General features: G+C 40.0%; 1 protein-coding gene across 1 annotated transcript in view; it reads right to left on the bottom strand.

The window, feature by feature from the left end:
- Positions 1–25,954, bottom strand: part of OXR1 (oxidation resistance 1) — a 472,825-nt gene that overhangs the window by 105,644 nt on the left and 341,227 nt on the right. The window contains 2 exon segments of the mRNA XM_039522142.1: positions 4,520–4,633; positions 5,868–5,975. Of these exon segments, the coding sequence (XP_039378076.1) occupies positions 4,520–4,633; positions 5,868–5,975 (222 nt within the window).

Genomic DNA, 25,954 nt, shown 5'->3' with positions numbered 1-25,954 from the left:
GATTTCAAATGGAATATAGTCCCTATCTATGTTAAGTTTAAGTCAAACTTTGATAAGTTTCCTAGTACAATATGTTTAAGTAGATGAAAAAATTTATGAATAAACTGAATAATTCACCTATTTGATGTTACAAATTATGTATAAGGTGGTGCAGACTTAGGTCCATAGAGCTTGAGCATTTGTACTTTAGGCTACATTACTCATCTGTTGTGGAGCAATATTCATGGTGTGGTGTTTCTGTGTGTGTTAAAAATAAAATAAATAAATAAGGTGTTGTATTGTATATTGGAAATGAAAGCAAGATTTCAAATAAACTACTAGAAATTTTTAATTCTTGCACATTGTTTTCACAAATACATGAGGCTCAAGTTATGTGTGTGACCAATATAAAAGTTAAGAAAGGTTGGTTAATAGCGGGGAAGTGGCTGTGGTTTCAGGGTTTTTTATTTTTAAAAAGAGAAATTTTTGTAAGAATAAACACTGTTCCTTTACCACAAAAATGCTGTTTTTTAGAGAGAACTGATCTTATGGAACACCATCCCCGGAGAATAGGCACCCCACAAGTGATCTTCAAGTCTCTTCTAGATAACAGCATCTGTTTTATGCCACTCACCACGACACATCTGTCACGCAGATTTCTAAGAGATTACAATGATGTAATCCCATCCATAAATTCTTTCCACTATGTCTGGAATCCTTTGTAAAGAGACTCCAAAGAAGATGGAACACAAGCAGTGAGCAAATGGCAAATTTGATATGGCAAATCACCTTGAAGAATCACAGTAACTTCCTTCTTTGAGAATTGCCCATATGGATCCACTGTCTTGGAAAGTGGACAGACAAGTTGTGACGGTCCATGACCTGGGTCTGATGAACATTATTTGAAGTGACAGGAAGACCGACTGGGTGTCTAGATGTCAAGCTGAGGGAGCAATGCTGCTTAACAGTGACTAACATTCCGTGGAAAAGGGATACTTATAAACTAGATTTTCAATGGCAAGCTAGTTTCAGCCTTTACATATTACTGACATCCGAAAAATGTAAAGAGATGGAAGAGATTATTAGTTTCAATGAGCTGTGGATCAAACCATATATGAACCAGTTAGTGAAAGTGACTCAACTGATCTATATAGGTCTCTATCTGAACCAAATGAAGTACAAAAAACTCAAACAAAACAGTACTATATTTACTCCTAGGGGAATTCTGCACACCGTATTTTAAAATACTGCAGATTGTCAAAATAATACAATATAATCATGCCAGTATCAATTATTTTGTTAATTAATTTCAAAATCTGTCAGCAAGTACGTCTGTAACAATACAGACCAAAAAAAGATTCAGGTAATTTTTTTTTTTGACAAATAGATTCCTTACGAGGCACATTAATACGGAATTTTGAGTAATTCATTTATATTACAATACAGAACTGTATTTCCTGCACCTGTCAGAAGCAGTGCAAAGGCTTGGGGGAGTCAGGGGTAATGGAAGAGTTGAGGGAGAGGGAAGGAGCCTGGAGAGAATCTGGTGAGTTGTTGGGTGTGGGTGGGAAAAGTATTGAACAGGTTTATTTTGGGGGGAGGGGCAGGAGGTCAGGATTGTTAGGGAGTTGGGGAGCCTGATCCCAAGCCTCTCCCATTCAGGCAGGCACATCTGCCCCGATCCCTGCACCCCTCATCCCCATGGGTCCCTGCAGCCTCCTCCCCGATCTCATGTATCCCTGCAGCCCCTGTCCCCTGGTTCAACACTGTCACCCTACTAGCTCCTGAGCCCAGACCCCAGTCTGTCCCTCCCACTCTGAACCCCCGTGTTTGACCCCACAGCAGCCCTGTGTGCCTCGCTCTGGCCTAACCTGGCTCTGTGGGCAGAGTGCTGTGATGAACTTCTACTCCTGCAGGAATGCTGCAGCACTGAGCATACACAGAATTTTCCCCCACCCCCACAGAAAATACATTCTGTCCCATAAATGCTGCAGTTCCACTTTCTGCTCCCCAGAGACTGCTGTGGTACCAGAACAGCTGGCTGTTTTCATGCTGCTGGCTGTTCGGCCACCACAGCAGGCCCTGGTGGGCAAAAGGTGGAACTGCACCACTTCTTGGCCAGAAATGTATTTTCTGCGGAGAAAAAAAATTCTGCGGGACACATGAATTCTGCGCCTCCGCAGTCACACAGAATTCCCCCCGAAATAATTATATTGAAGAAATTAAAAATTGTTCTGGGTAACACAGTTTAGGAATATTACATGTAGGATTTTAAACTTGCCCATATATCTTGAGTATACAAATCCAAGTAAGTTAATTAAAACAAATATAAGGTCACTCGTGCCTCTACCAAAACTAGTTGTTTTTTTTTTTAGATTTACTCACTCCTGGGGGAATTCATACCTTCCACAGATTTCTTGGCTCCAAAATGGGGGAAGCAAAGAAATCTGTGGGGAACACATGCCTCTTCCCCGGCAGCTCGGGCACACCTGCTGGGAGCAACCGGCAGCAGAGAGCAGATCTCCACTGGGAGGGGGTAGGGAAGGAGGAGGGAGGCTGAGCACGGAGAGAGTTAAGGGGGTGGGACTGGGTGCGAGTTTGCATGCGAACGAGTGAGAGACACTCGCTCTATCCCTCTCGCTCGCTGTTGCTGCATCCCGGGCTTGGAGGCATAGGGCTGTGTGAAGCAGGCTCTGTCCCTGAGTTAGAGCAGAAATGTAACTAGGCAGGCAGGCTGCTAATGTTCCCATTGTTAATTTTTCCCATTCTTAGTCTCCTTGCCATAGTGGTGTAAAGGAGCTTTATTGTAAATGGCAGTAACGGAATCCTCAGTTAGGAAGGTCTATGTGCTTCCTCGCTTTTTTCCTGTGCCAGAGAGGCACAATCAGGTTAGATTACAGCTCAGGATCTATTTTACTTATTATTTAAAAAAAATGAAGGACAATGATTAGCAAAAAACTGTACGACCTTCATGTGTGAAAGTCTGAACAATGTAAAGTGACATTCTACTTTACAGAATGCCAAAAACCAAATTCAAAGTAATGTAATGTAATTTAAATGAAAATCCAGGATTATAACTGGAATACAAGGTATTGGTTACCAAGTACTTTACTTTCATGTGTTTAGGAAAAGAGGAACAGTTTTGATTTTCTTTCTATATGGCAGTTTAAATAAATTACCAAAATAAGTGAAACTGGTGTGATTATATTGCATTATTCTGACAAATAAAATATGCAGAATTTTGCAATTCTGCACCAGAATTTTGGAGGTTTTTTGCACAGAAATCCCCCAGGAGCAATTATTGCATATAAGAACATCAGAAGGGCCATACTGGGACAGACCGAAGGTCCATCTGGCCTAGTATCCTGTCTTCCAACAGTGGCCAATCCCAGGTGTCCCAGAGGGAATTAACAGAACACATAATTATCAAGTGATCCATCCATCACCCATTCCCAGCTTCTGGCAAAACCAAGGCCAGGGACCTCATCCTGGCTAATAGCCATTGATGGATCTATTCTCCATGAATTTATCTATTTTTTTTTAACCCTGTTATAGTCTTGGCCTTCACAATATCCCTGGCAAGGAGTTCCACAGGTTGACTGGGCATTGTGTGAAGAAATACTTCCTTTTATTTGTTTTAAACCTGCTGCCTATTAAATTTAATTTGGACCCCAGTTCTTGTGTTATGAGAAAGTAAATAATACTACTTCCTAATTTAACTTTCTCCACATCAGTCATGATTTTATAAACCTCTATCATATCCCCATTAGTCATCTCTTTTCCAAGCTGAAAAGTCCCACTCTTATTAATATCTCCTCATATGGAAGCTGTTCCATGCCCCAAAATCATTTTTGTGGCTCTCTTCTAAAAAAACTTCTCTAATTCCAATCTATCTTTTTTTGAGATGGGGAGACCACATCTGCACACAGTATTCAAGATGTGGGCGTACCATGGATTTATATGGAGGCAATATGATATTTTCTGTTTTATTTTCTATTTATTTCTTAATGATTCCCAACATTCTGTTCACTTTTTTGACTACCGCTGCACATTGAGTGAATGTTTTCAGAGAACTATCCACAATGATTCCAAGATCTCTTTGGTAGTGGTAACAGCTAATTTAGACCCCATCATTTTATATGTATAGTTGGGATTATGTTTTCCAATGTACATTACTTTGCATTTATCAACACTGAATTTCATCTGCCACTTTGTTGCCCAGTCACCCAGTTTTATGAGACCTGTTCCTAACTTTTCACAGTCTGCTTTGCACTTAACTGTCTTTAATAGTTTTGTATCATCTGCAAATTCTGCCACTTGACTGTTTACCCCCTTTTCCAGATCATTTATGAATATGTGGACCAGTACTGGTCCAAGTACAGACCCTGGGGAGACACCACTATTTACCCCTTTCTGCATTCTAAAAACCGATAATTTATTCCTACCCTTTGTTTCCTATCTTTTAATCAGTTACTGCACACATCTCATTAAACATGGAGAAGATTGTTATTGCCCTTGAAACACATATACCTACACTTACTGTAGCCTTGTCAAATTCAGCTTCTGAAGATGTAGGTGACAAGGGACTTATGGGACTAAGAGATGGGGAGCTCTCCGCACTAGAAACATATTCTGGGTCAGGAACATATAAAATCTATAAAGAAATTGAACACAGGCTGTAGTTAACAGTTACATTAAGAGTTTCATTGACATTTTGATGCAGATTTGTTGTCTCAAGTTATTTTATGAAATTTGTTCTGCTGGAGTTAATTTAGGCTTTAGAATTTTTTTAAAAATACAGATCTAGTTGTGAATTACCAATTTTACTGTCACTCTTCTAGCAAGGCAAGCAGTATTAATAAAATCTTCTCTATTAATAGGTTCATGAGACAAAGAATGTATTGACATATCATAGAAACATGCCATATAAAAGAATCCCCCATTGGTTTCCATCATGATGTGTCAAACAGTGTACAATAAAACAAACAACTTGTTTAAAGCAATTCATTAAATGAGTAAATATATACTGGCAGAATGTATTTTTGAGCCTTTAAATATTTAAAATTCTGTAAACCTATATTAAGGCTGACTGTTAGCAGTAATAATAGTGCAGAAGTAAACAGAAGACTATAAAGTAAGAAATTTACAGCATGCCCAGAAACACCAATTCAAACTTGTCCAGTGCTGTAATAAATACTATTATGAATACTTGCACAAAGTGTACCATTTCTCTGGCCTTTTCATAGATTGCTATTAGTCTATTATTTAGAGTCAATAAGATTTACTGCTAGGGAACACATTCAGTGAATTCAACCCAATTAAAAAAAGTTGGTCATCTATTTCCTGATTCAACTCTTTACAAAGCATGCCAAAAACTAGGTTACTCTAAATTTATTTGCTTCTCAGATCCATTCTCTTGGGAATGACATGAATGGTGTTGCACAGTTAGTTTCTGCAGCAGCTGGAAGTAACAGTAGCAGTAAGTCATGCTTATAGCTTTAGAAAGGCTACTAGTGCCCAATATTTATCCTATATCCATTTACAAAAAAATAAATTTGTCTTGAACCTGAAAAAGTTACCTTATGATTCTAAACATGCTTGCTTTTATCAAATCTTTCCAAATTTAATTTAAGAGAGATAGTAAAGACTGGGTTAGACTGTGACTAACTCCCATTGGTAGCAGTTACTCAACTGAGTAATCCAAGTGGGTGTCTGGAGTTCACTAACTCTAACTGAAGAATCCTAAATATATCTTCAAAAGATAGGATGTCTTATAGGTTGAGCAAAACATCCCATTGTTTTCAGTAGAAGTGGTAGACTAGCATTCTGAACATCTTCCTCTATTTCCACCACACCCAGTTTATGTTGAGGTAATTAATAGATAATACCTGTCCAGGAACAACTGCTCGGGAGAAAAATTTGTTTAACTGAACCAGTTCATTCGGTGTCGTATCAAATTTCAAGGCAATACTGTTTAGAGTGTCTCTTGATTCAACCTGTATCAATGGAAAGAAATAAAAAGTTTTTAAAAAGTGGAAACTTAGATGTTTTATCATGTGCAGTTTGAATTTATAAAACTTGTGATGAAATTACTAATATATACAGTGCATGACAACTTTAAATAGGTACATTATACTGCACACATGCATGCACGCAGACTGACAGTGAGTAGCGGGGCACAGGCCAGTATCAAGGGCCATGCAAGTATGCTCCTTGAAATGATGGTTCCTTCAAAGTCACCAGCCTTCCATTTGTGCTCCCGAGCAACCACAGGAGTCATCTTACGCATGTACAGCCAAAGGTTCAGATACTATCCCAAAGGCCAAAGCTTCTGTCCTCTGCTCCAATGGAACCCAGCAAGAAACGCAAGAGCCTACAAGACTGGCTTCATGCAGTTAGTGATTTACCTCTACACCCCTCACCCATAAGAGGGGTCTCCACTAGTACTGTATGCAACCTTTTATTATGAAAGACTTTTCTTCCTTCTGTTTTCTATTGAAATAGGATTCAGTGAGTCAGTGATTTCAAGAAAAAAAATCTTGAACAAAAACTGAACATTACGACTGGAAGTAGGAATTAAGTAGGAGGAAGAGATTACCTTAGAACAAGTCATTTTTTCAAGCCAGTGACTTCAAAAATAAGGAAAGAGTGGGGTGATAGAAAGAAAGGGATAATGATAATGAAACGTCACCGAGGGGGAACACCTCCAAATAAAATCTGTCTTACTTTCTGACAGGCATCAGTAGATTAATATAATTACTATTACAGGAAACAGATTTCAGTTTGATACACATCTTCCTATCACGATAGAGAGTTATAAAACAAAAAGTGTATGCATTATGAGACAGCTGATGACAGATCTGTACAAACGTTTGGTAACAAAGAACCTCAGAGTTATGAACACCTCAGGAATGGAGGTTGTTCGTAACTTTGAAATGTTTGTAACTCTGAAGAAAACATTATGGCTGTTCTTTCAAAAGTTTACAACTGAACATTGATTTAATACAGCTTTGAAACTTTACTATGGAAAAAACCAAAATACTGCTTTTAGTCATCTTAATTTAAATGAAACAAGCATACAGTTTCCTTACCTTGTCAATTTTTTTTTTTAAGTTTTCCCTTCTTTTTTTCAAGTAGTTTAGTACAGTACTATATTTCTTTTTGTCTCAGCTGCAGCCTGATTGCGTACTTCTGGCTCTAAATGAGGTGTGTGGTTGACCAGTCAGTTCATAACTCTGAGGTTCTACTGTATTCTTCTTGTAAACCCCAATTCCTTTTGTAGGGAAACTACTATGTACATTTAAAAGGACTATGCCTTAAATGAGCAAGGGAAATCCAGAATGTTCTAGAATTCCTTCAGACATGGCACAGAGTAAACTGATCTGTTCTAAATAGTTCTAAATTTTTTTATTTTTTTTTTAAAGCATTCTTATAGAGGATGGGATGAAAAGCTGAAAACAGGGATTTGTACCAGAAAGATATAGTTAGGACAGAGATATTTACAGCTTATTTTTAAAAGTGTCATTTAATTAATTTAGACTTGGAATGATTAGATTTATCAGTAAACACTAATTTCACAATACAGTAACTCCTCATTTAAAGTCGTCCCGATCAATGTCGTTTCGTTGCTGATCAATTAGAGAACATGCTCGCTTAAAGTTGCGTAATGCTCCCTTATAATGTTGTTTGGCAGCTGCCTGCTTTGTCCACTGGACGAGCAGCCCCTCCTCACCCTCCCTAGAGTTCCCAGTGCAGCAGCCGCCAAGCAGGCTATCAATTGCTGGGCAGTTCAGCTGCCCCTCCCCCTGCTGCTCCTGCCCTCTGCCTTGGAGCTGCTCTTGGGAGCCTCCTGCTTTCTGTGCGGGGCGGAGGGCAGGGAGGGAGGAAAGGGGAAGAGGGGTGCTAATGTACTCCTGCCCCCCTCCCCCCCCGCTTCTGTACCTTATCTCCACAGAGCCAGGGGAGGAGTGGGGGAAGAGAGATGACAGTGCTCAGGATGGAGGGAGCTTGCTGGCAGCAGCTGCTGTCTCAAATTGCTCATCTACTTAAAAAGGTAATATACTTAAGAGTGGGGTCAACGTACTTAAAGGGGCAATGCACATCTCTCTCACACACACACAGTGTGTGTGTGTGTGTGTGCGCACGCGTGCCTCTCCCCCCTCCATTCATGGTACCTTGTACAGTGTGAGGCTACATTAACAACGTGTTAACCCTTGAGGGCTCAGCGAGTGCTAGTTCATCATTTAGCAGTAAGGCATTTCCTGGGAAATATCACACCCTCTTCCAGAACCTAACCCCCCCCCCACATTAATTCTTATGGGGAATTTAGATTCACTTAACATTGTTTCGCTTAAAGTAGCATTTTTCAGGAACATAACTACAACCTTAAGTGAGGCATTACTGTACTCATACACACATACACACACACACCCCTACCCCTATTTTCATCAATAATAAAAAGGAGAAAATGCTGCTTGAGAATTTAGAGTTTGATTTAAGGATACTTACTTTGTGTGTTTGGATATGCAATGCTGACAATTTGTATTTTAACAATTACAAAAATTTTTACTTTTTTAATCTCAGCATATCATTAAGTAATTGTCTTACCCCCATAGTTTTGTGCAACTGAAAATGATAAAAATTAACATGCTTAAAGACAAAACATCAATATTACCAACTATTTATATTTATATTTATAAAATATATATTATTTATATTTATAAAATATAAAAAAATCAAATTTTCTGCCAAGCCTAAATAAATTTGACCTTCATTGTAACTATAAATTCATAATTAGTGTTGAAAATAATTTACAACAAATACAAAGTAAGTAGAACTATGTTTTGCCTTACCTTTTGTGTAAGATATGTGGGGTTGAAAGAGATAGTTGTAAACTGCTGGATGCCAAGTAATTTTGTTTTAAAAATTACGAAAAATATATCAGTTTAGAGAATTAAGAAATAATAGGTCAACTCTTACTAACTGTAACTGTCAACTCAGGGGTGTGACTCCCACTATTCAGTTACAGGGTTGTTTTTACCTTAACGGACACCATGATCAAGACCAAGCAAAATAATTACAGTTAATAACCATGGCTATTTTATTATTTTTTAAAAGGAAAAGGGAACACAAATAACTGAACATAAAAGATAAAATAATTTACTTCCATTACAACCTTTTCTGCATGTTATTGTGGAGCACTTAGAGACTATACCTCTGAAGTGTGATTTCCTCTTGGTAAATTAAGACCAAAGTATATTGTTTCCCAAAAATTATTGTGAATCCATTCTTTAGTATATCCTTAGATAACTAGATGGGCAAAATAGCTTTGTTGCAGGGCAGGTGGACCTGTTCATTATTAGCAAAATAATTAACCAGTATATAATTGGCAAAGTAAGCAGTCTGAACTACATCCTATGAAACCAAGAAAAATATTTAAATCAGCTACTTAGAAGCAGCCATTTAAGGAGTGGTCTTGAGAGGACAATTAACCAATGTTAAGAATCTTAAATCTCATTAAACCCCACTGATTAGCCCACTACCCCCCTTCTCCTGTCCAGGATTCCATGGTTTAACTCTTGTAGATATACAGGAGAAACTGCGGGAATATTAAAATGCTGTTTTAACTTGAGACTAGCAAAATAAGAGTTTTAAATGTAATCCCTTGGCAGTGTGTTAGTTAACTTCTCCCCAAGACTTGAACATGAATTGGTAAGGTTTTCCTAGGGTTGGTTTCTTGGGTCTGATCTAAACTTCAGACAGATATTGGTATAAACTACATCACTCGGGGGTATGAAAAATCTACACCCCTGACCGACGTAGTTATACTGACCTAACCCCCTCTGTACACAGCACTACACTGGCAGGAGAGCTTCTCCTGTTGACATAGCTGCTGTCTCTCATGAAGATGGATTATAAACACCGATGGGAGAGCTCTCTCCCAGCATAGGGCATCTTCATTAAAGCACTATAGTGGCACTACTGCACCAGTGCAGCTACACCAATGCAATGTTTTAAGTGTAAACTTGTCCTTCTTGAGTCTTTTTTTTAAAATCTGTCTAGCAGCTTGCTTGTAAAGATAGACAGGATGAGCTGTGGAGTGCTTGCTGTCTAAGCAGAATTGCAGAGAATGAGTGTGGGGTGCTCACTTCAGTCTTTTAAAACTGATAAAGAAAAGCTGTGGTCAGATTAAATTGTTCATAGATTTCAAGGGCAGGAGGGACTGTTCTGATCATCTAGTCTGACTTGCAGTATAACATAGGTAATTGAACTTCCCTAAAACAATTCCTAGAGCAGATCTTTAGAAAAAAAGATTCGATCTTGATTTTAAAATAGCCACTGATGAAGAATTCACCATGACCCTGGCTAAGTTGTTCCAATAGCTAATTGCTCACTGTTAAAAATGCACACCTTATTTCCAGTCTGAATTTGTCTAACTTCAACTCCCAGCCACTGAATCATGTTATACCTTTCTCTGCTAGATTGAAGAGCTCGTTATTAAATATCTGTTCCCCATTAAGATACTTAGAGATTGCAATCAAGTCACCCCTTAACTTTCTCTTTATTAAGGTAAATAGATAGACTCAAGTATCAGAGGGGTAGCCGTGTTAGTCTGGATCTGTAAAAGCAGATGACTCAAGGAATTCAGTCACTATAAAGCATGTTTTCTTATCCTTAATCCTTTAATGTTTTCTTGTGGCTCTTCTCTGAACATTCTCCAATTTAACATTCTTCTTGAACTGCTGACACCAGAACTGGACTCAGTATTCCATCAGCAGACGCATCACTGCCAAATACAGAAATAAAATATCCTCTACTCCTGCTTGAGATATCCCTATTTATGCATCCAAGAAGTGCATTAGCCCGTTTCACCAAAGAGTCACACTAGAAACTCCTGTTCAGCTGCGCACCACAACCCCCAAATCTTTTCCAAGGTCACTTATTCTTAGTATAGACTCCCTCCCCCCGAATCATGTAAGTTTGACCTGCATTCTTTGTTCCTAATCTATACATCTACATTGAACTGATTAAAATGCACATTCTTTGTTTCCGTTCAGCTTCCCAATCAATCCAGATTGCACTGAAACAGTGATCTGTCCTCTTCATTATTTACCACTCATGCAATGTGTCATCAGCAAACTATCAGTGATTACTTTATAGTTTCTTCCCATTTCATCAATAAAAAATGTTAAATAGCATAGGGCCAAGAGCTGAGTGCTGCAAGATTTATTGAAAAAAAGCCAACATTAAAAATCCAACAGGCTCCTCAGCCAGCTCTTTTAGAACCTTTGGATGCAAGTTATCTGGACAGGATGGGGGGGGGAGGGGTGTTCAGACGAGTGTCAATTTTAGTAGCTGATGTTTAATATCCTCCTGAAATAATAGTGGAATGGAATGAGTGTTGTCGTATATGACATAACACCTGCCCCCACGCCCTCCTCCCCAATATAGAACAGAAATATTTATTGAATACTTCTTCCTTTTATGTATTACTAATGATAATTCTACAATTTCCATCTAGTAATGGACTGATGCCATTGTCAGGATTCTTTTCGTTCCTAATCACCTTAAGAGCAATAAGGAAGGAGGAGTTTAACTCTGCTGGTGACAAACTTTTCCTTTTGTCCCTTTGCTTCCCTTATCAATTTTCTACAACCCCTAGCTTCTGATTCATATTCATTACTATCAATATCTCGTTTCTTCCATTTGTAACTTTAAAAAAAAAAGTCATAGCTGCCTTCACTGCCCCTCTAAATCAGGTCATTTAAAAAAAAATGAATCAATGTGGTCTCCTTCCTCAATTGTAGCTTTTAGAGGATCTAGTAAATTGTTCTTAAATGATTCCCAATTATCATTCACGTTTTTCTGATTAAATTCTTCCTCCCAGCTGATTTGATTCAACTGTTTTCAGCTTTGTGAAACTGTCCGTTTTAAAGCACGTATCTATATATCTCTCTCTCATTGGTCTGGATTTTATTTTCTGTTTGCACATTATAAATGTGATCAAGTCAATCACTTGTACCTAGAGTTACCATTATTTTTTTATTTTGGTGATCAGTTCCTCTTTAGCTGTCAAGATGAGGTCTAATATAGACTTTTCTCCCATGTTGAATGCAACACTTAGTTAGGAAGTTGTCATCTATAACATTTGAAATTCAAAGAATGTTTTAGTACTGGTAGCTGGAGGTCTCCTGCTATCAGTACATGTGTCACTCATACTGGAGTCCCCCATGATCTCACAGCTATTTTTCTTACACATTACAATCAGGTGTGTAAGGAAATGCTCATCCTATTCCACAAGTATGCTTTGGTGGTCTGTAGCAGACACCAGTATCAAACCTTGTGCTTTATCTGTTAAGACATTGATCAATAAGTACTCAAGATTATTTTCTTCTGAGTTATCAGTAACTCAGAAACAGGTAATACCATTTTTGACATTCCCCATCCCTTTTTGGGCACTCGGTCCTTCCTAACTAGGTTAAAGCCATTGATTTTAACATTCCTGTCATGGGAATCATCCCATCAAGTGTCATTAATATCACCTAGATCACAGCATTTTGAGGCCATTATTAAAGTATATTAGAAGGAATGACAAGAACAGCTGGAATCCCACAAGGATCTATTCAGGGACAAGCATTATCTTTGTTAATTTATTTGTTAACAATTGAGTGACAACAGCGAACACAGGTTGACAGTGTAGAAATAATCTCCAAATTATTCTTGTATATGAAGGAGCAGTACACTGAGGAAAAAAAGACAGACAGTCTTAGACGATCACGGCCTAATAATAATTAGAATTGTTTCTTTACAGTGTTCACTTCAGTTTGCTTTTCACTCTACTTGGATAATGGAAAAAGATTAAGATGACCAATCTTTGATTTCTGTTATGAAATAGTATAATGGTCAGCCTTACAAACCCCCCCCTACACACACACACACACACAAAAACACACAAAATCCCCCACACACTTTTCAACCAAAAGTAACATTTCTGTTCTTAACTTTAAAAAAAAAATTCAAGAGAGAAATAACCCATAATCTAAAATTTAGAAACTACTTGTTTGAGCATTCCTTTAAGTGGTGTAGCATAAATGAAACAAGTGATAAATGTAGATCAAGCAAACAGGGAACATTTCAGAGCAAGGCAGTTGGTAGAAACAGAATAAAAATCAAGTAACTTCAGAAGATAAGAACAGCACGTACTGTAACACAAAGAGATTCAAACATTTGACTATTGCTTTTTCCATGGTGGGCACATGGAAGCTAGTGAAAAGAATCTTCAACAGGTGTTGCAGATACTCAGCTCCGCAATAGCTGAGTCTTAAGGGAGTAAGAAAATTCAGACAGCTGCAGCCATAATTTAAATTAATGTGTCTCAAATACCTCTGTGTATGTGCGCATTTCTCCATATATTATATATAGAAGAGAGAAATGAGTTGCTGTAATAAAAGTCTTGTGCATTAGTTGGTTTCTCCACTCTTCCCCCGGTCAATATGGATTCTACTGGTTATCCTGGTTTTGTAATCTGTGCTCTATTATAATGGTTTGTGGAGCAACCTAAATGTCTTGGCAGGGTAAAACAAACTTTGTAAGCAGTACTGGACATAGGAAGAAGAAAATATGGCTTTCCAGGAAGAAGAAGTAGGTTTGTGAGGGTTAATTCATTATCTTTTGCTACAATAAGGAGCTGGAAGATTCTTTCAGGCAGATCATAAGGATGAATAGAAAAGGCAGCTTTGAAGGAAGTTCTCCTTCCGCAGCTCCATATTCTCCCTTGCACCTCGTAATTTCTATCCCAGGGGACTGGAAGAAACTGGCACTACTAGTAAAATTTTGCTAAGTACTATTAGCAGAGTGGCTTTTCTTTAGAAAAGATAGTTAGTTTATCCACATATTTCCCATTTCTGATTTTTTAAACACTCAAAGTCAAAGGTGGAAGCTTCAGGGATGATTTTTGATGTATCTGAGAACACATCACAATCATATGCTCTTAAACTGCAATTTTGGACGCCAAAGTATTTCTTTACTTTAGAAAAAAAGCTAACGTGGAAGTGACTCAACCATGTGAACACAATTAAGGGTACGTCTACCCTATAAACTGAAATCAACTTATGTTCAGTCTAGCCAAACAGTGAAATTCACAAGAACGTAACAGTGTCTACAGGGACACTGCATTGGCCTAACTACACAAAATAAGCTTATGCCTCTTGTGGAGGTGGGGTTGTTATGCCGGTGCAGGAGAACACTTATGTCGGCAGAAGCAAGGCTGTAGTGTGTACACTGACATAATAGGTTGATGCAAGAAGCTAATTATCTAGATACTTTCATGTATATGTTTTCTGCCATGTGCAAACTTAGTTATTTTGTAACCAACTGCTCAACTGACATTTGGAAACTTCAAGAGTCATGTATGCAAGAATGAACATCTTAATATTTCAATATTCCTTGGTGATGTCGACATTTTTGTATGTGTTTATGCAAAAGTAAAGAACTCCATTATTCCAAATGTCACTTTTTAATTAGTATTACAAAACCAAATACCAAAGAGGAACATAACAAGAGCCAGGCATTTATTGTTCATTACAGACATGGCAATAAGTTGACAGTCAAGTCAGAAAGTAAAGTGTTGTATCGAGAGCTCTACACACTAACATTCATTAAAATTCATTATGTAAAGTTGCTTTGGGTTTCATCTAAAACAAAGTTCACACACACAATAGAACTCAATTGTTAGTTGTTAAACTGGATAAACTTGTACCATTAGTCAACTTCTATAATTTAAGATGAGCAAAAAAGCACACTATTTAAACTGCAGGGGTAATTCAATTTTCATGCAAAGTACCACCATAATCTAACATCTATTTCCAACACACAGCAATCTCTCACTATAAGCCAGTCCTGAGCAGGCCAATTGTTCCAAAACATTTTGAAGTTATCAAAAGATTTTCAGTGAGCAAGTTTGACTCCTTTTCACCACCCTTTTTTATATCCAAGTTCCTAAACACACAATTAAAACAGAAGCACATTTGACAAACCTATAAAACAAATTGAGGACCACTCAGTCTGGTCTACCACACAGACTATTAACAAGCAAACATGGAGCTTTGCTTCCTCTCTTCTGAGAAGGTTGTGTTTTCATTTTAAATTAAAAACAAAAAGCAAAAAGCCACACCCCCAAAAGCTCTCCTCCTAGCTTTCCTATCTATGAGTCAGTCACCAGACTAGCTCCATTTCAGCTGTGTGAATGTATTCGGCCTTATTCTCCACTGACTTGCACCTTGTGTAGTTGCTTATATCTATCCAAGCAAGTGTAAAGTTCTATTCTGGTAGCATTTTACATTCCCTTTGCATAGATGCAATTACAAAAGATGCAAGTCAGTGGAGAACCAAGCCACAAACATGGAGTTATTTACCTTCCAGATGGTGATCAGATGGAGCACATGAACTGTTAGACCAGGGGTAGGCAACCTATGGCATGTGTGCCAAAGGCGGCATGCAAGCTGATTTTCAGTGGCACTCACACTGACGGGTCCTGGCCACCGGTCCGGGGGGCTCTGCATTTTAATTTAATTTTAAATGAAGCTTCTTAAACATTTTAAAAACCTTATTTACTTTACATACAACAATAGTTTAGTTATATATTATAGTCTTATAGTAAGAGACCTTTTTAAAACGTTAAAATGTATTACTGGCACGCGAAACCTTAAATTAGCGTGAATAAATGAAGACTCGGCACAGCACTTCTTAAAGGTTGCCGACCCCTGTCTTAAACGCTCTTCTCCTCTCTTCCTCCCTCCAAAAAATAAAAAAAACTGTACTCGGCAGAAGCCACATTCTCTCAACCCACTCACATGGGGTAGAGTGCAGGGGGAAAAGGAAGAAAAAAACTCAACAACCACCCATTCAGCACAAAAGGAGTAAGGCCAGCTGCCAGTACACAGTCCTGCACTTGGTATCTTCCATACCATGCAACCACTGAGGGTAGACACAGGTGAAACTTGTCAAATGAGAGGCACTACTGACCACTTCATTGCTTGACATGTTTTTGAATACCAGTTTCTCTCACAGTGAGGATATCATAAGGGTAGTGATTTGAGTTAAGTCCATCAAGTGAGCTATCAGAGTGGAGCACCCAGGCACAAGTTTTCTGCAACTACTGGCAAACCATTTTCAGTACAGTAACTCCTCATTCAATGTTGTAATTATGTTCCTGAAAAATGCGACTTTAAGTTAAAACGAATCCAATTTTCCCATAAGATTTAATGTAAATGCAGGGGGTTAGGTCCCAAGGAAATTTTTTGGGGGCAGACAAAAGGCATTATATACTGTACAGTACTGTACTGTGGTTGGGAAGTGCCCCTGGATAAACTTGACACAGGCACAGCCTGCTGCAGGCAAGGACCCTAGGAAGCACCTTCGCAGCAGTAGCAGCAGCTTCCCCTGAGAAGAACAGGTGCCGACTTTCCCGGGGGATGCTCCAGGCCCGCCTCTTCCTGTCCCCGCTCCACTCCAGGCCCACCTCTTCCCACCTCCTCTCCGGAGCACGTCACATCCCCGCTCCCCCCGAAAGTCCTAAGCGCCACTAAACAGCTGTTTGGTGGTGCTTAGGACTTTCTGAGAGGGAGGGGCAGGTGCGGAGACATGGCACTTCCCTGCTCCTCCCCCTCCCTCCCAGTGCTTCGCGCTTAGGACTTTCTGGCGGGGGGGAGGGGCAGAGACGTGGCGCTTCTCTGCTGCTCCTCCTTCCCAGAAAGGCCTAAGCGACGGCAAACAGCTGTTTGACAGTAGAGGAAGCACTGAGAGGGAGGGGGAAGGAGGTGGAGAAGAGGAACTTGTGCAATGCTCCCTTGTAAAGTCGCTGCTCTTCCACAGAATCTTACAAGCAGTGGACAGAGCAGGCAACCAAATGACATTTTAAACGAGCATGTTCCCTAATTGAGCAGCAACATAACTTTGAAACAACGTTAAGTGGGAGGATGTTAAGTGAGGAGTTACTGTAGTTATGATCAGAGGTTTTAGTAAAAACTTACAGGCAAGCTACTTGATCGGTCCATTACAAGGGACATATCACATATTTAGTTTGCACTTTCACTCTTACATTTGGCTACACAGGTCATCAAAATGAGTGCGTGCCAAAGACTAGACTTGAAGACCCACAAGGATTAAGACAAGGGTCCTCAGACACTCAAGAGTAGGGCGTCTTTAAGCTATTGAGAGTTTACAATCTTCTGTGATGCTGAGCCAGTGAGGGTTAAGTAACCAGCAGGCTGGATGACTTAAAAGCCACCCGTAAGGACATATTAGAAGAACACTGAAATAGTAAACAGGGACATTCCTTGTAGATAGCTAGCAAAGCCATGTTAAATAGGCTAGAATCCTTGACATGTAGGCCTGTATCAGTAGAGAATTAAATACTAATTATATTTGTCTGTGCTTACCTATATCTTGTTCGAAGTTTAAAAATGTGATTTAATTAGCTTGTAGATGCTAAACAGTCTATTGATTCAGAGATCAAAAGCGGATATCATTATTTAGATGAGACTTGTGGTGTAATATTATTGTTTTCATTTCTGTTTGAAGTTTGTAGTAAACTACCTGCGAACTGGTTCATGGTTAATTTCCTTGTGCTAATGAATGCAACTAGTTACCCTTGTATGCCTAGGAAATAGATTAGCTTCAAAGCAACAATATACATGAACGCCTCTTCAGCCCAGGAGGGCCTGCGGAGACCACTGCTGAACTTCAGCTATAAAGGAAGTCTCAGGCCTGATCCTTACTATCTCAGATCTGCTTAAACTTTGACAGGGGAAGTATAAGCCCACAAGACTGAGGTCTCCAAGTTATTCTGGATCCACCCTGAAAATTCTCATGGAAGAATTTGAACAAGCTCTCTGCACATGGACTGCCAACTGGACTATAACCTTTTAAATTGATTCCAGAAAGATTTTTGCAAAATCAGCAGCTTCACCATCTGCTATGAAATTGACATAAGAACTCTATTCATATGTGTATGTATAATGATCTTTAACCAAAGCAACTCTTTTAATAAATCTTAGATTTAGTTAATAAGGACTGGCTCTAAGTATGTACTTGGGCAAGAGCTGAAATATTCATTGACCTGGTGGGTAATATGCCCGATCTTTGGGATTGGTAAAACTTTATATATGGTGAATAAGTGTGTTAGTAACCAACACTACATTAGACTTGGCTGTCTCAGTGTGAGCCAAAGGCTGTATAGCAGGGGTCTCAAACTCAATTTACCTTAGGGCCTGTGCCAGTCCTCAAATCCTCCCAGCGGGCCAATATCACTCATGCTGCCCAGAACCCGCCCCCCAAAAACTCCACTCCCCAACTGCCTAAGGCTCTGGGACAGAGTTTGGGTGGGGGGGGGTCTGGGGTAGGGGATGGGGGCATGAGGGAAGGGGGTGCAGGCTCCAGGAAGGAGTTTGGAGGCAGAAGGAGGTGTGGGGACTGGGTGCAGGCTCTGGGAGGGAGTTTGGGGGCAGGAGAGGATGGGGGTGCAGGCTCTGGGAGGATGCATCGCTTACCTGGGGCTCCAAGGCGGGGCAAGCTGGGGGGCCTCCGCATGTGTCTGCCCCGAGGCACCACCCCCACAGCGTCCCATTGGCCACAGGGGCGCTCAGGGCGGAGGCAGAGGCACAGCCCCGCCCCTGGGCCGCAGGGAGGGACTGGCAGGCACTGGTGCGAGCAGGAAGATGCCGCTAAGCTCCGCTGTGCTGCCGGGGCCCAGAGGGGGGAGCACCCGGGGCAGCAGGTGAGGGCAAGGGAGAGACCCGGCCCCAAAACTACTGGAGCCCTGCGGGCCACGTTGGGGAAGCTGGCAGGCCACAGATGGCCCGTGGGCCGGGAGTTTGAGACCCCCTGCTGTATAGCTTAAAGGGAACGGTATTTTGGCTTCTTGGTAACCAGTAAAGTAGTACAGAAGCTGTTTTGTTACTGGTTTAGTGAAACCTGATTATAGGATAAGCCACCAGTTTGGGGGATTGTCTGTGTCCACTGGACTATAGCAGTTTGCCCTGACTAAGCATTCTCAGTATTGCCGCTCCAGCAACCGGGGTCGCAGCATCTATCAACCTTCTCATACACCTTCTTAAGTCTAATTTCTTCCAGACTTAATGTCATGAAACAAGAACCATCAATAGAATGCAAGTGATAAAAAAGACTCTTAGGAAGTCATGCAAGAAGTGGACTATTTGAAGCAAGTCAGCATGAAGATCCACCTTTTCTAGGTTAGCCTGATCTCCTGGGAAAAAGAAATGGAGGAGGCAGAAAGCAGGAAGAGAAGAGATTGCCAAATTCAGTAGGAACCTGAAGGAACTGGACCTTTGGATGGATGAGGTATCCAGAAATATGTCTAGCATACATATCTAACAATAAAAATCAAGCATAAAAGTTTTTGGTGCCTCAAAGTCTGAGGAATATGTAGAGAAGGTGCTTATACTAGTATGTTTAAAACTGCTACCTAAAACAAGCCTTCTTTGGAGCCTCCATGACAGACTAGCAAAAATCCCTACAAAATAAAAATATTGGCCCATTAGTCCTATGTTCCTAGCCCTCTCTCCTGATCCTCTCCCCCAAAATAAGCCAGTCACCATGCACAGAATCAGCCAAACAAAAATTCTTTCCAGATGCACTTGAATGTCCAAAATATGGTTGCTTTTATCATGTATCAGGCATCATTCTAATACATGAAAGCTCTTTACTATATGCTGCAACCTAAACACAAATCACATGAAAATAAATGCATTAAAAATTGAAGCTCTCAGATACTACAGTAGTGGGAGTCATATACGTAAGATATTATTAGTATGAAAATGCTATTCAAAAACATACTTAATGATCTCTGTGGTTTTAGTGCTGCTACCTACTAGAAACAGTATGCAGTATTGTTGTAGTCATGTTAGTCCCAGGGTATTAGAGAGACAAGGTGACCTGAAAGAAGAGATCTGTCTCTCTTGTCAGCAGAAATGGTCCAATAAAAGGTATTACCTCACCCACATTGTCTCTCTACTAGAAGAAGTCTATTAAGCAACAGAACCCAGAACATAGTTTCAGGAAATTTTACAGAGCAATGTATCAGGTTTCAGAGACAATTGGGTAGGAACCGCCACTGTAATCGGGAGTTTTAAAGCAGATGATGCATCCTTTTATGTTTCTCAGATGACTGATATTTAGAAAAGGAGAGAAATCCTACAATTAAAGAATCTGATATTTACAATAGTAGTGATTTCTGATGAGACCAGATTTCTTTGTATCATGCAAAGCATATTATCTATCCAAGACTGTAATACAGGCATGGCTAACACAGGACCCCAGTATCGTATCTCCTGGCACTGCCTTGTGAATTGACAGATGCAGGGAGAGTTTTTCCAAGTTGACGCTAATTACCAGAAGAAAGGGCAAAAGGGTCCAAAAGTTGTATGCTATGATTTTTTACGTCTGACTTTGAGATTTGCCCCAGAAGGACTAATTATTATGAATTGTTGCTGTTTTTAGAATCAAATACACTGACTATGCATATGTGAACAATAGAGCTCAGGTGATCTTCAGTGGGATTCTGCCTGTTCCTAGAGAGGGCAACAAAGGTCTGACAAGATTATGACGATCAACAGATGGCTCAGGCAGTGGTACTATGAAGTAGGGCTTTGGGATGTATGGCCATTGAAAGGTATTCATGGACAGAGGACTGTTCTCTCAGGATGGACTTCACGTGAGTAGGGAGGGAAATAGACTTCTAGGATGGAGGCTAGCACAACTGATTAAGAGAGCTTTAAACTAGCAATTGGGGGGGAGATGTCCAGGTAATCTCCACGCCAGATTTTAACATTGAAAGGGAAGAAAACAAAGAAAGAAAGGATATAGCCGTGGGTAGGAGAATGGACATAAGAATGAATGGTAGTTTAGATACCAGTCTAATAGGTGATACTGGTGGTAGAATGTCTGGGCCTAATCGGGTAAAGAAAGTGAGCAAAGTCAAACAGCAAAAATTAAGATGTTTGTACGCCAATACGTGGAGCCTAGGTAACAAAATGGAGGAACTAGAGTTACTGGTGCAGGAGGTGAAACCAGATATCGTAGGGATAACAGAAAAATGGTGGAATAGTAGTCATGACCGGAGTACAGGTATTAAAGGGTATGTGCTGTTTAGGAAAGACAGAAATAAAGGCAAAGGTGGTGGAGTAGCATTGTATATCAATGATGAGGTAGACCGTAAAGAAATAAGAAGGGATGGAATGGATAAGACAGAGTCTGTCTGGGCAAAAATCCCATTGGGGAAGAAAGCTACTAGAGTCTCCCTTGGGATATTACTTGTGGTGTGCTATAGATTACCGGGATCTGATCTGGATATGGATAGAGACCTCTTTAATGTTTTTAATGAAATAAATACTAATGGGAATTGTGTGATCATGGGAGACTTTAACTTCCCAGATATAGACTGGAGGACAAGTGCTATTAATACTAATAGGGCTCAGATTTTCCTGGATACAATAGCTGATGGATTCCTTCACCAGTTGCTGCACCAACAAGAGGCGATGCCATTTTAGATTTGGTTTTGGTGAGTACCTCATAGAAGAAATGGTTGTAGGGGACAACTTTGGTTTGAGCGATCATGAGCTAATTCAGTTAAACTAAATGGAAGGATAAACGAAAACGAGATCTGTGACTAGGGTTTTTTATTTCAAAAGGGCTAACTTAAAAGAATTAAGAAAATTGATTAGGGAAGTGCATTGGACTGAAGAACTTGTGGAGCTAAAGGCGGAGAAGGCTTAGAATCACTTCAAGTCAAAAGTTGCAGAAACTATCAGAAGCCTGCATCCCAAGAAAGGGGGAAAAAAATCATAGGCAGGAGTTGTAGACCAAGCTGGATGAGCAAGCATCTCAGAGAGGGGATTAAGAAAAAGCAGAAAGCCTACAAGGAGTGGGAGATGGGAGGAATCATCAAGGAAAGCTATCTTATTGAGGTCAGATAATGTAGGGATAAAGTGAGAAAGGCCAAAAGCAATGTAGAGTTGGACCTACAAAGGGAATTAAAACCAATAGTAAAAGGTTGTTAATAAATGGAGATATACCTATCTCACAGAACTGGAAGGGACCCTGAAAGGTCATTGAGTCTAGCCCCCTGCCTTCACTAGCAGGACCAAGTACCTATTTTGCCCCAGAGCCCTAAGAGTTCAAGGATTGAACTCACAACCCTAGGTTTAGCAGGCCAATGCTCAAACCACTGAGCTATCCCTCCTCCATATATAGCCATATAAATAAGAAAACAAAACAAAGAAAGAAGACATAGGAATGCTAAACACTGAGGATGGAGTGGAGGTTAAGGATAATGTAGGTAAGGTCCAATATCTAAACAAATACTTTGCCTCAGTCTTTAATGAGGAACTTAGGGATAATGGTAGGATGACGAATGGGAATGAGGATATGGAGGTAGATATTACCACATCCGAGGTAGAAACCAAACTCGACCAGATTAATGGGACTAAATTCAGGGGCCCAGATAATCTTCATCCAAGAACATTAAAGGAACTGGCACATGAAATTGCAAGCCCATTAGCAAGAATTTTTAATAAATCTGTAAACTCAGGGGTTGTACCGTATCACTGGAGAATTGCTAACATAGTTCCTATTTTTAAGGAAAAGAAAAAAAGTGATCTGAGTAACTACAAGTCTGTTATTTTGACATCTCTAGTATGCAGGGTCTCAGGAAAAAAACTGAAAGAGAAAGTAGTTAAGGACATTGAGGTCAATGGTAATTAGGACAAAATACAACATGGTTTTACAAAAGGTAGATCGTGTCAAACCAACCTGATTTCCTTCTTTGAGAGGGTAACAATTCTTTTAGACAAAGGAAACGCAGTAGATCTAATTTACCTCGATTTCAGTAAGGCATCTGATATGGTTACACATGGGGAATTATCAGCTAAATTGGAAAAGATGGGAATCAATATGAAAATTGAAAGGTGGATAAGGAACTGGTTAAAGGGGAGACTACAACAGGTCATACTGAAAGGTGACCTGTCAGGCTGGAGGTTACCAGTGCAGTTCCTCAGGGATCGGTTTGGGGACCAATCTTTTTATTACTGACCTTGGCACAAAAAGTGGGAATGTGCTAATAAAGTTTGCAGATGACACAAAGCTAGGAGGTTTGCCAATACAGAGAAGGACCGAGATATCATACAGGAAGATCTGTATGACCCAGTAAACTGGCGTAATAGTAACAGGATGAAATTTAATAGTGAAAAGTGCAAGGTCATGCATTTAGGGATTAATAACAAGAATTTTTGTTATAAGCTGGGGTCGCATCAGTTGGAAGTAACAGAGGAGGAGAAGGACCTCGGAGTATTGGTTGATCACAGGATGACTATGAGCCGTCAATGTGATATGGCTGTGAAAAAAGCTAATGCAGTCTTGGGATGCATCCGGCAAGGTATTTCCAGTAGAGAAAAGGAGGTGTTAGCACCGTTATATAAGGCACTGGTGAGACCTCATCTGGAATAGCGTGTGCAGTTCTCGTTTCCTATGTTTAAGAAGGATGAATTCAAACTGGAACAAGTACAGAGAAGGGCTACTAGGATGATCGGAGGAATGGAAAACCTGTCTTATGAAAGGAGACTCAAAGAGCTTGGCTTGTTTAGCCTAACCAAAAGAAGGCAGAGGGGAGATATGATTGCTCTCTACAAATATATCAGAGGGATAAATATCAGGGAAGGAGAGGAATTATTTAAGCTCAGTACCAACGTGGACACAAGAACAAATGGATATAAACTCGCCATCAGGAAGTTTAGACTTGAAATTAGATGAAAGTTTCTAACCATCAGAGGAATGAAGTTCTGGAACAGCCTTCCAAGGGGAGCAGTGGGGGCAAAAGACTGAGCTTGATAAGTTTATGGAGGGAATGGTATGATGGGATAGCCTAATTTTGGAAATTAGCTGATCTTTGACTATTAGCGGTAAATATGCCCAATGGCCTGTGATGGGATGTTAACTGTGGTGGGATCTGAGTTACTACAGAGAATTCTTTCCTGGGCATCTGGCTGGTGAGTCTTGCCCACATGCTCAGGGTTTAGCTGATGGCCATATTTGGGGTCGGGAAGGAATTTTCCTCCAGGGTAGAGTGGCAGAGGCCCTGGTGGGTTTTCACCTTACTCTGCAGTGTGGGGCAAGGGTTACTTGCTGGAGGATTCTCTGCACCTTGAAGTCTTTAAACCATGATGTGAGGACTTCAATAGATCAGACATAGGTTAGGTGTTTTATATAGGAGTGGGTGGGTGAGATTCTGTGGCCTGCGTTGTGCAGGAGGTCAGACTAGACAATCATAATGGTCCCTTTTGACCTTAAAGTCTATGATTCTGAAGTCTAGGATACCATCTCATTCTGTGAGTTTTACAGAATATAAACTTTAAGTCTTTCCCTGTTGTAAACAATCTGCAGCTGGAAGAAATGATAGGGCCCAAGTGTCCTCCAAAAAGATGTAAAATAGCATGTAGCAAAATATATTATTGATACCACTTTTTTTTTTTTTTTGAGGGTGGGGAGTGAGGATGGGGTTAGGAAGGCATTAGAGATAGTATTCTTCAGGAGTTAGAGGCCTGCAGTTGGCTGACTAATTAGCCCCACCCACTGCACCTGGGAAAAAGACCAGTAACTTAATTGGCTCATCCTCATAAAAGGTGGAGAAGGATATGGGCGAGGAGGTGGCAATACCAGCCAGAGGCTGGAGCAACTGCTAGGAGGAGCAACTCCAAGAGACAGATGGACAGAAGGGAGACTGGGAAAAATCCTATTAGCACAAAGGGCTCTGAGGTAAGAGCCAGGAACTTTTGTTGATAAACTCGTGGAGTAAGGGATAGATTTGTGGGGAAAGGAACATAACTCGTACAGGCTTTGTGGGGAAAGGCTGTGAAGCTCTGATCCTGTTTTCATTAAGAAGGCTTGAAATAAAACCTACAGTAATTAACTGGCCCGGAGACTACCCTACCTCGATTCTGTGATAGGGCCCCAGGCAGGATTTCCTCAGGAAGAGAGCTAGCTCCACAGGCATCAGCCTGGGTCCAGTTGGAAGAGGGCGCTATAAAGTAGGCCCAAGCCTTCACACAGATATAGAAAAGAGGGAAGCAATCAGAAATCTAAGTGTATTTCAATCTGTGCAATATGAACATACATGTGTTACTGGGATGGTATCAGGTCATCATGGTTCCATCTGTGATGCAGAACCCCAAATCCTATTGTATGTGTTGAATACAAAGGCTGCAGAGCCCGATAATTCAATGTGTGCACATGGGGTGGTGGTATGGTAAATTACGACAGCTTGCAATAATGTGTGTACATGTTACTTGCAAGCTGTCATAAGCCTGATGCAACAGAACACGTTAACAGAAAAATTTCACCAAGGAGACCACTGCATGACTAAACCAATATTGAACTCTTAAGCAAATCAAAACATATGTGCTGCAGATGCACAAATGGGATCCCTTTAATGGAAGACATATTATGTGAACTATATTCCTTCACTAAATCAAGTGGTAAGTACGGTTGGAGATATCATCTACAATGCATAAAATGTTACTGCAAACAAACTCTCAAGCCACACAAGTTTCAAACTCAATTATGACATACAACTCCCCCCCCCACCAAAATAATAAATTTCTCAGCTATTGCAATATAGAACTGTAGTTGGCACAAAAATACAATTATTTCTAGAATACATCCCCTTGATTAACTATTCTACAGAATAGCGTGTCACACTTTCCTATTTTGTTTCACCATACATGTCAGAGTAACTGATGTATACAATTACAAGAGAATATCTGTATGCAGTATTAGAAGGGTTTTATTAATTGTACAAGGACAGTTTGATACTTTAGGTTTAAAAAGTTGCATCTGATAATCTGTCCCAGCTATTTCAGTGATATTAGGAAGTAATTATAATTTCTATGACATTGTATGTATATTA

This window comes from Mauremys reevesii, linkage group 2 (genome assembly GCF_016161935.1).
Source record: "Mauremys reevesii isolate NIE-2019 linkage group 2, ASM1616193v1, whole genome shotgun sequence".
Taxonomy (NCBI): domain Eukaryota; kingdom Metazoa; phylum Chordata; order Testudines; family Geoemydidae; genus Mauremys; species Mauremys reevesii.
This window is presented reverse-complemented; position numbering and strand designations above follow the sequence as displayed.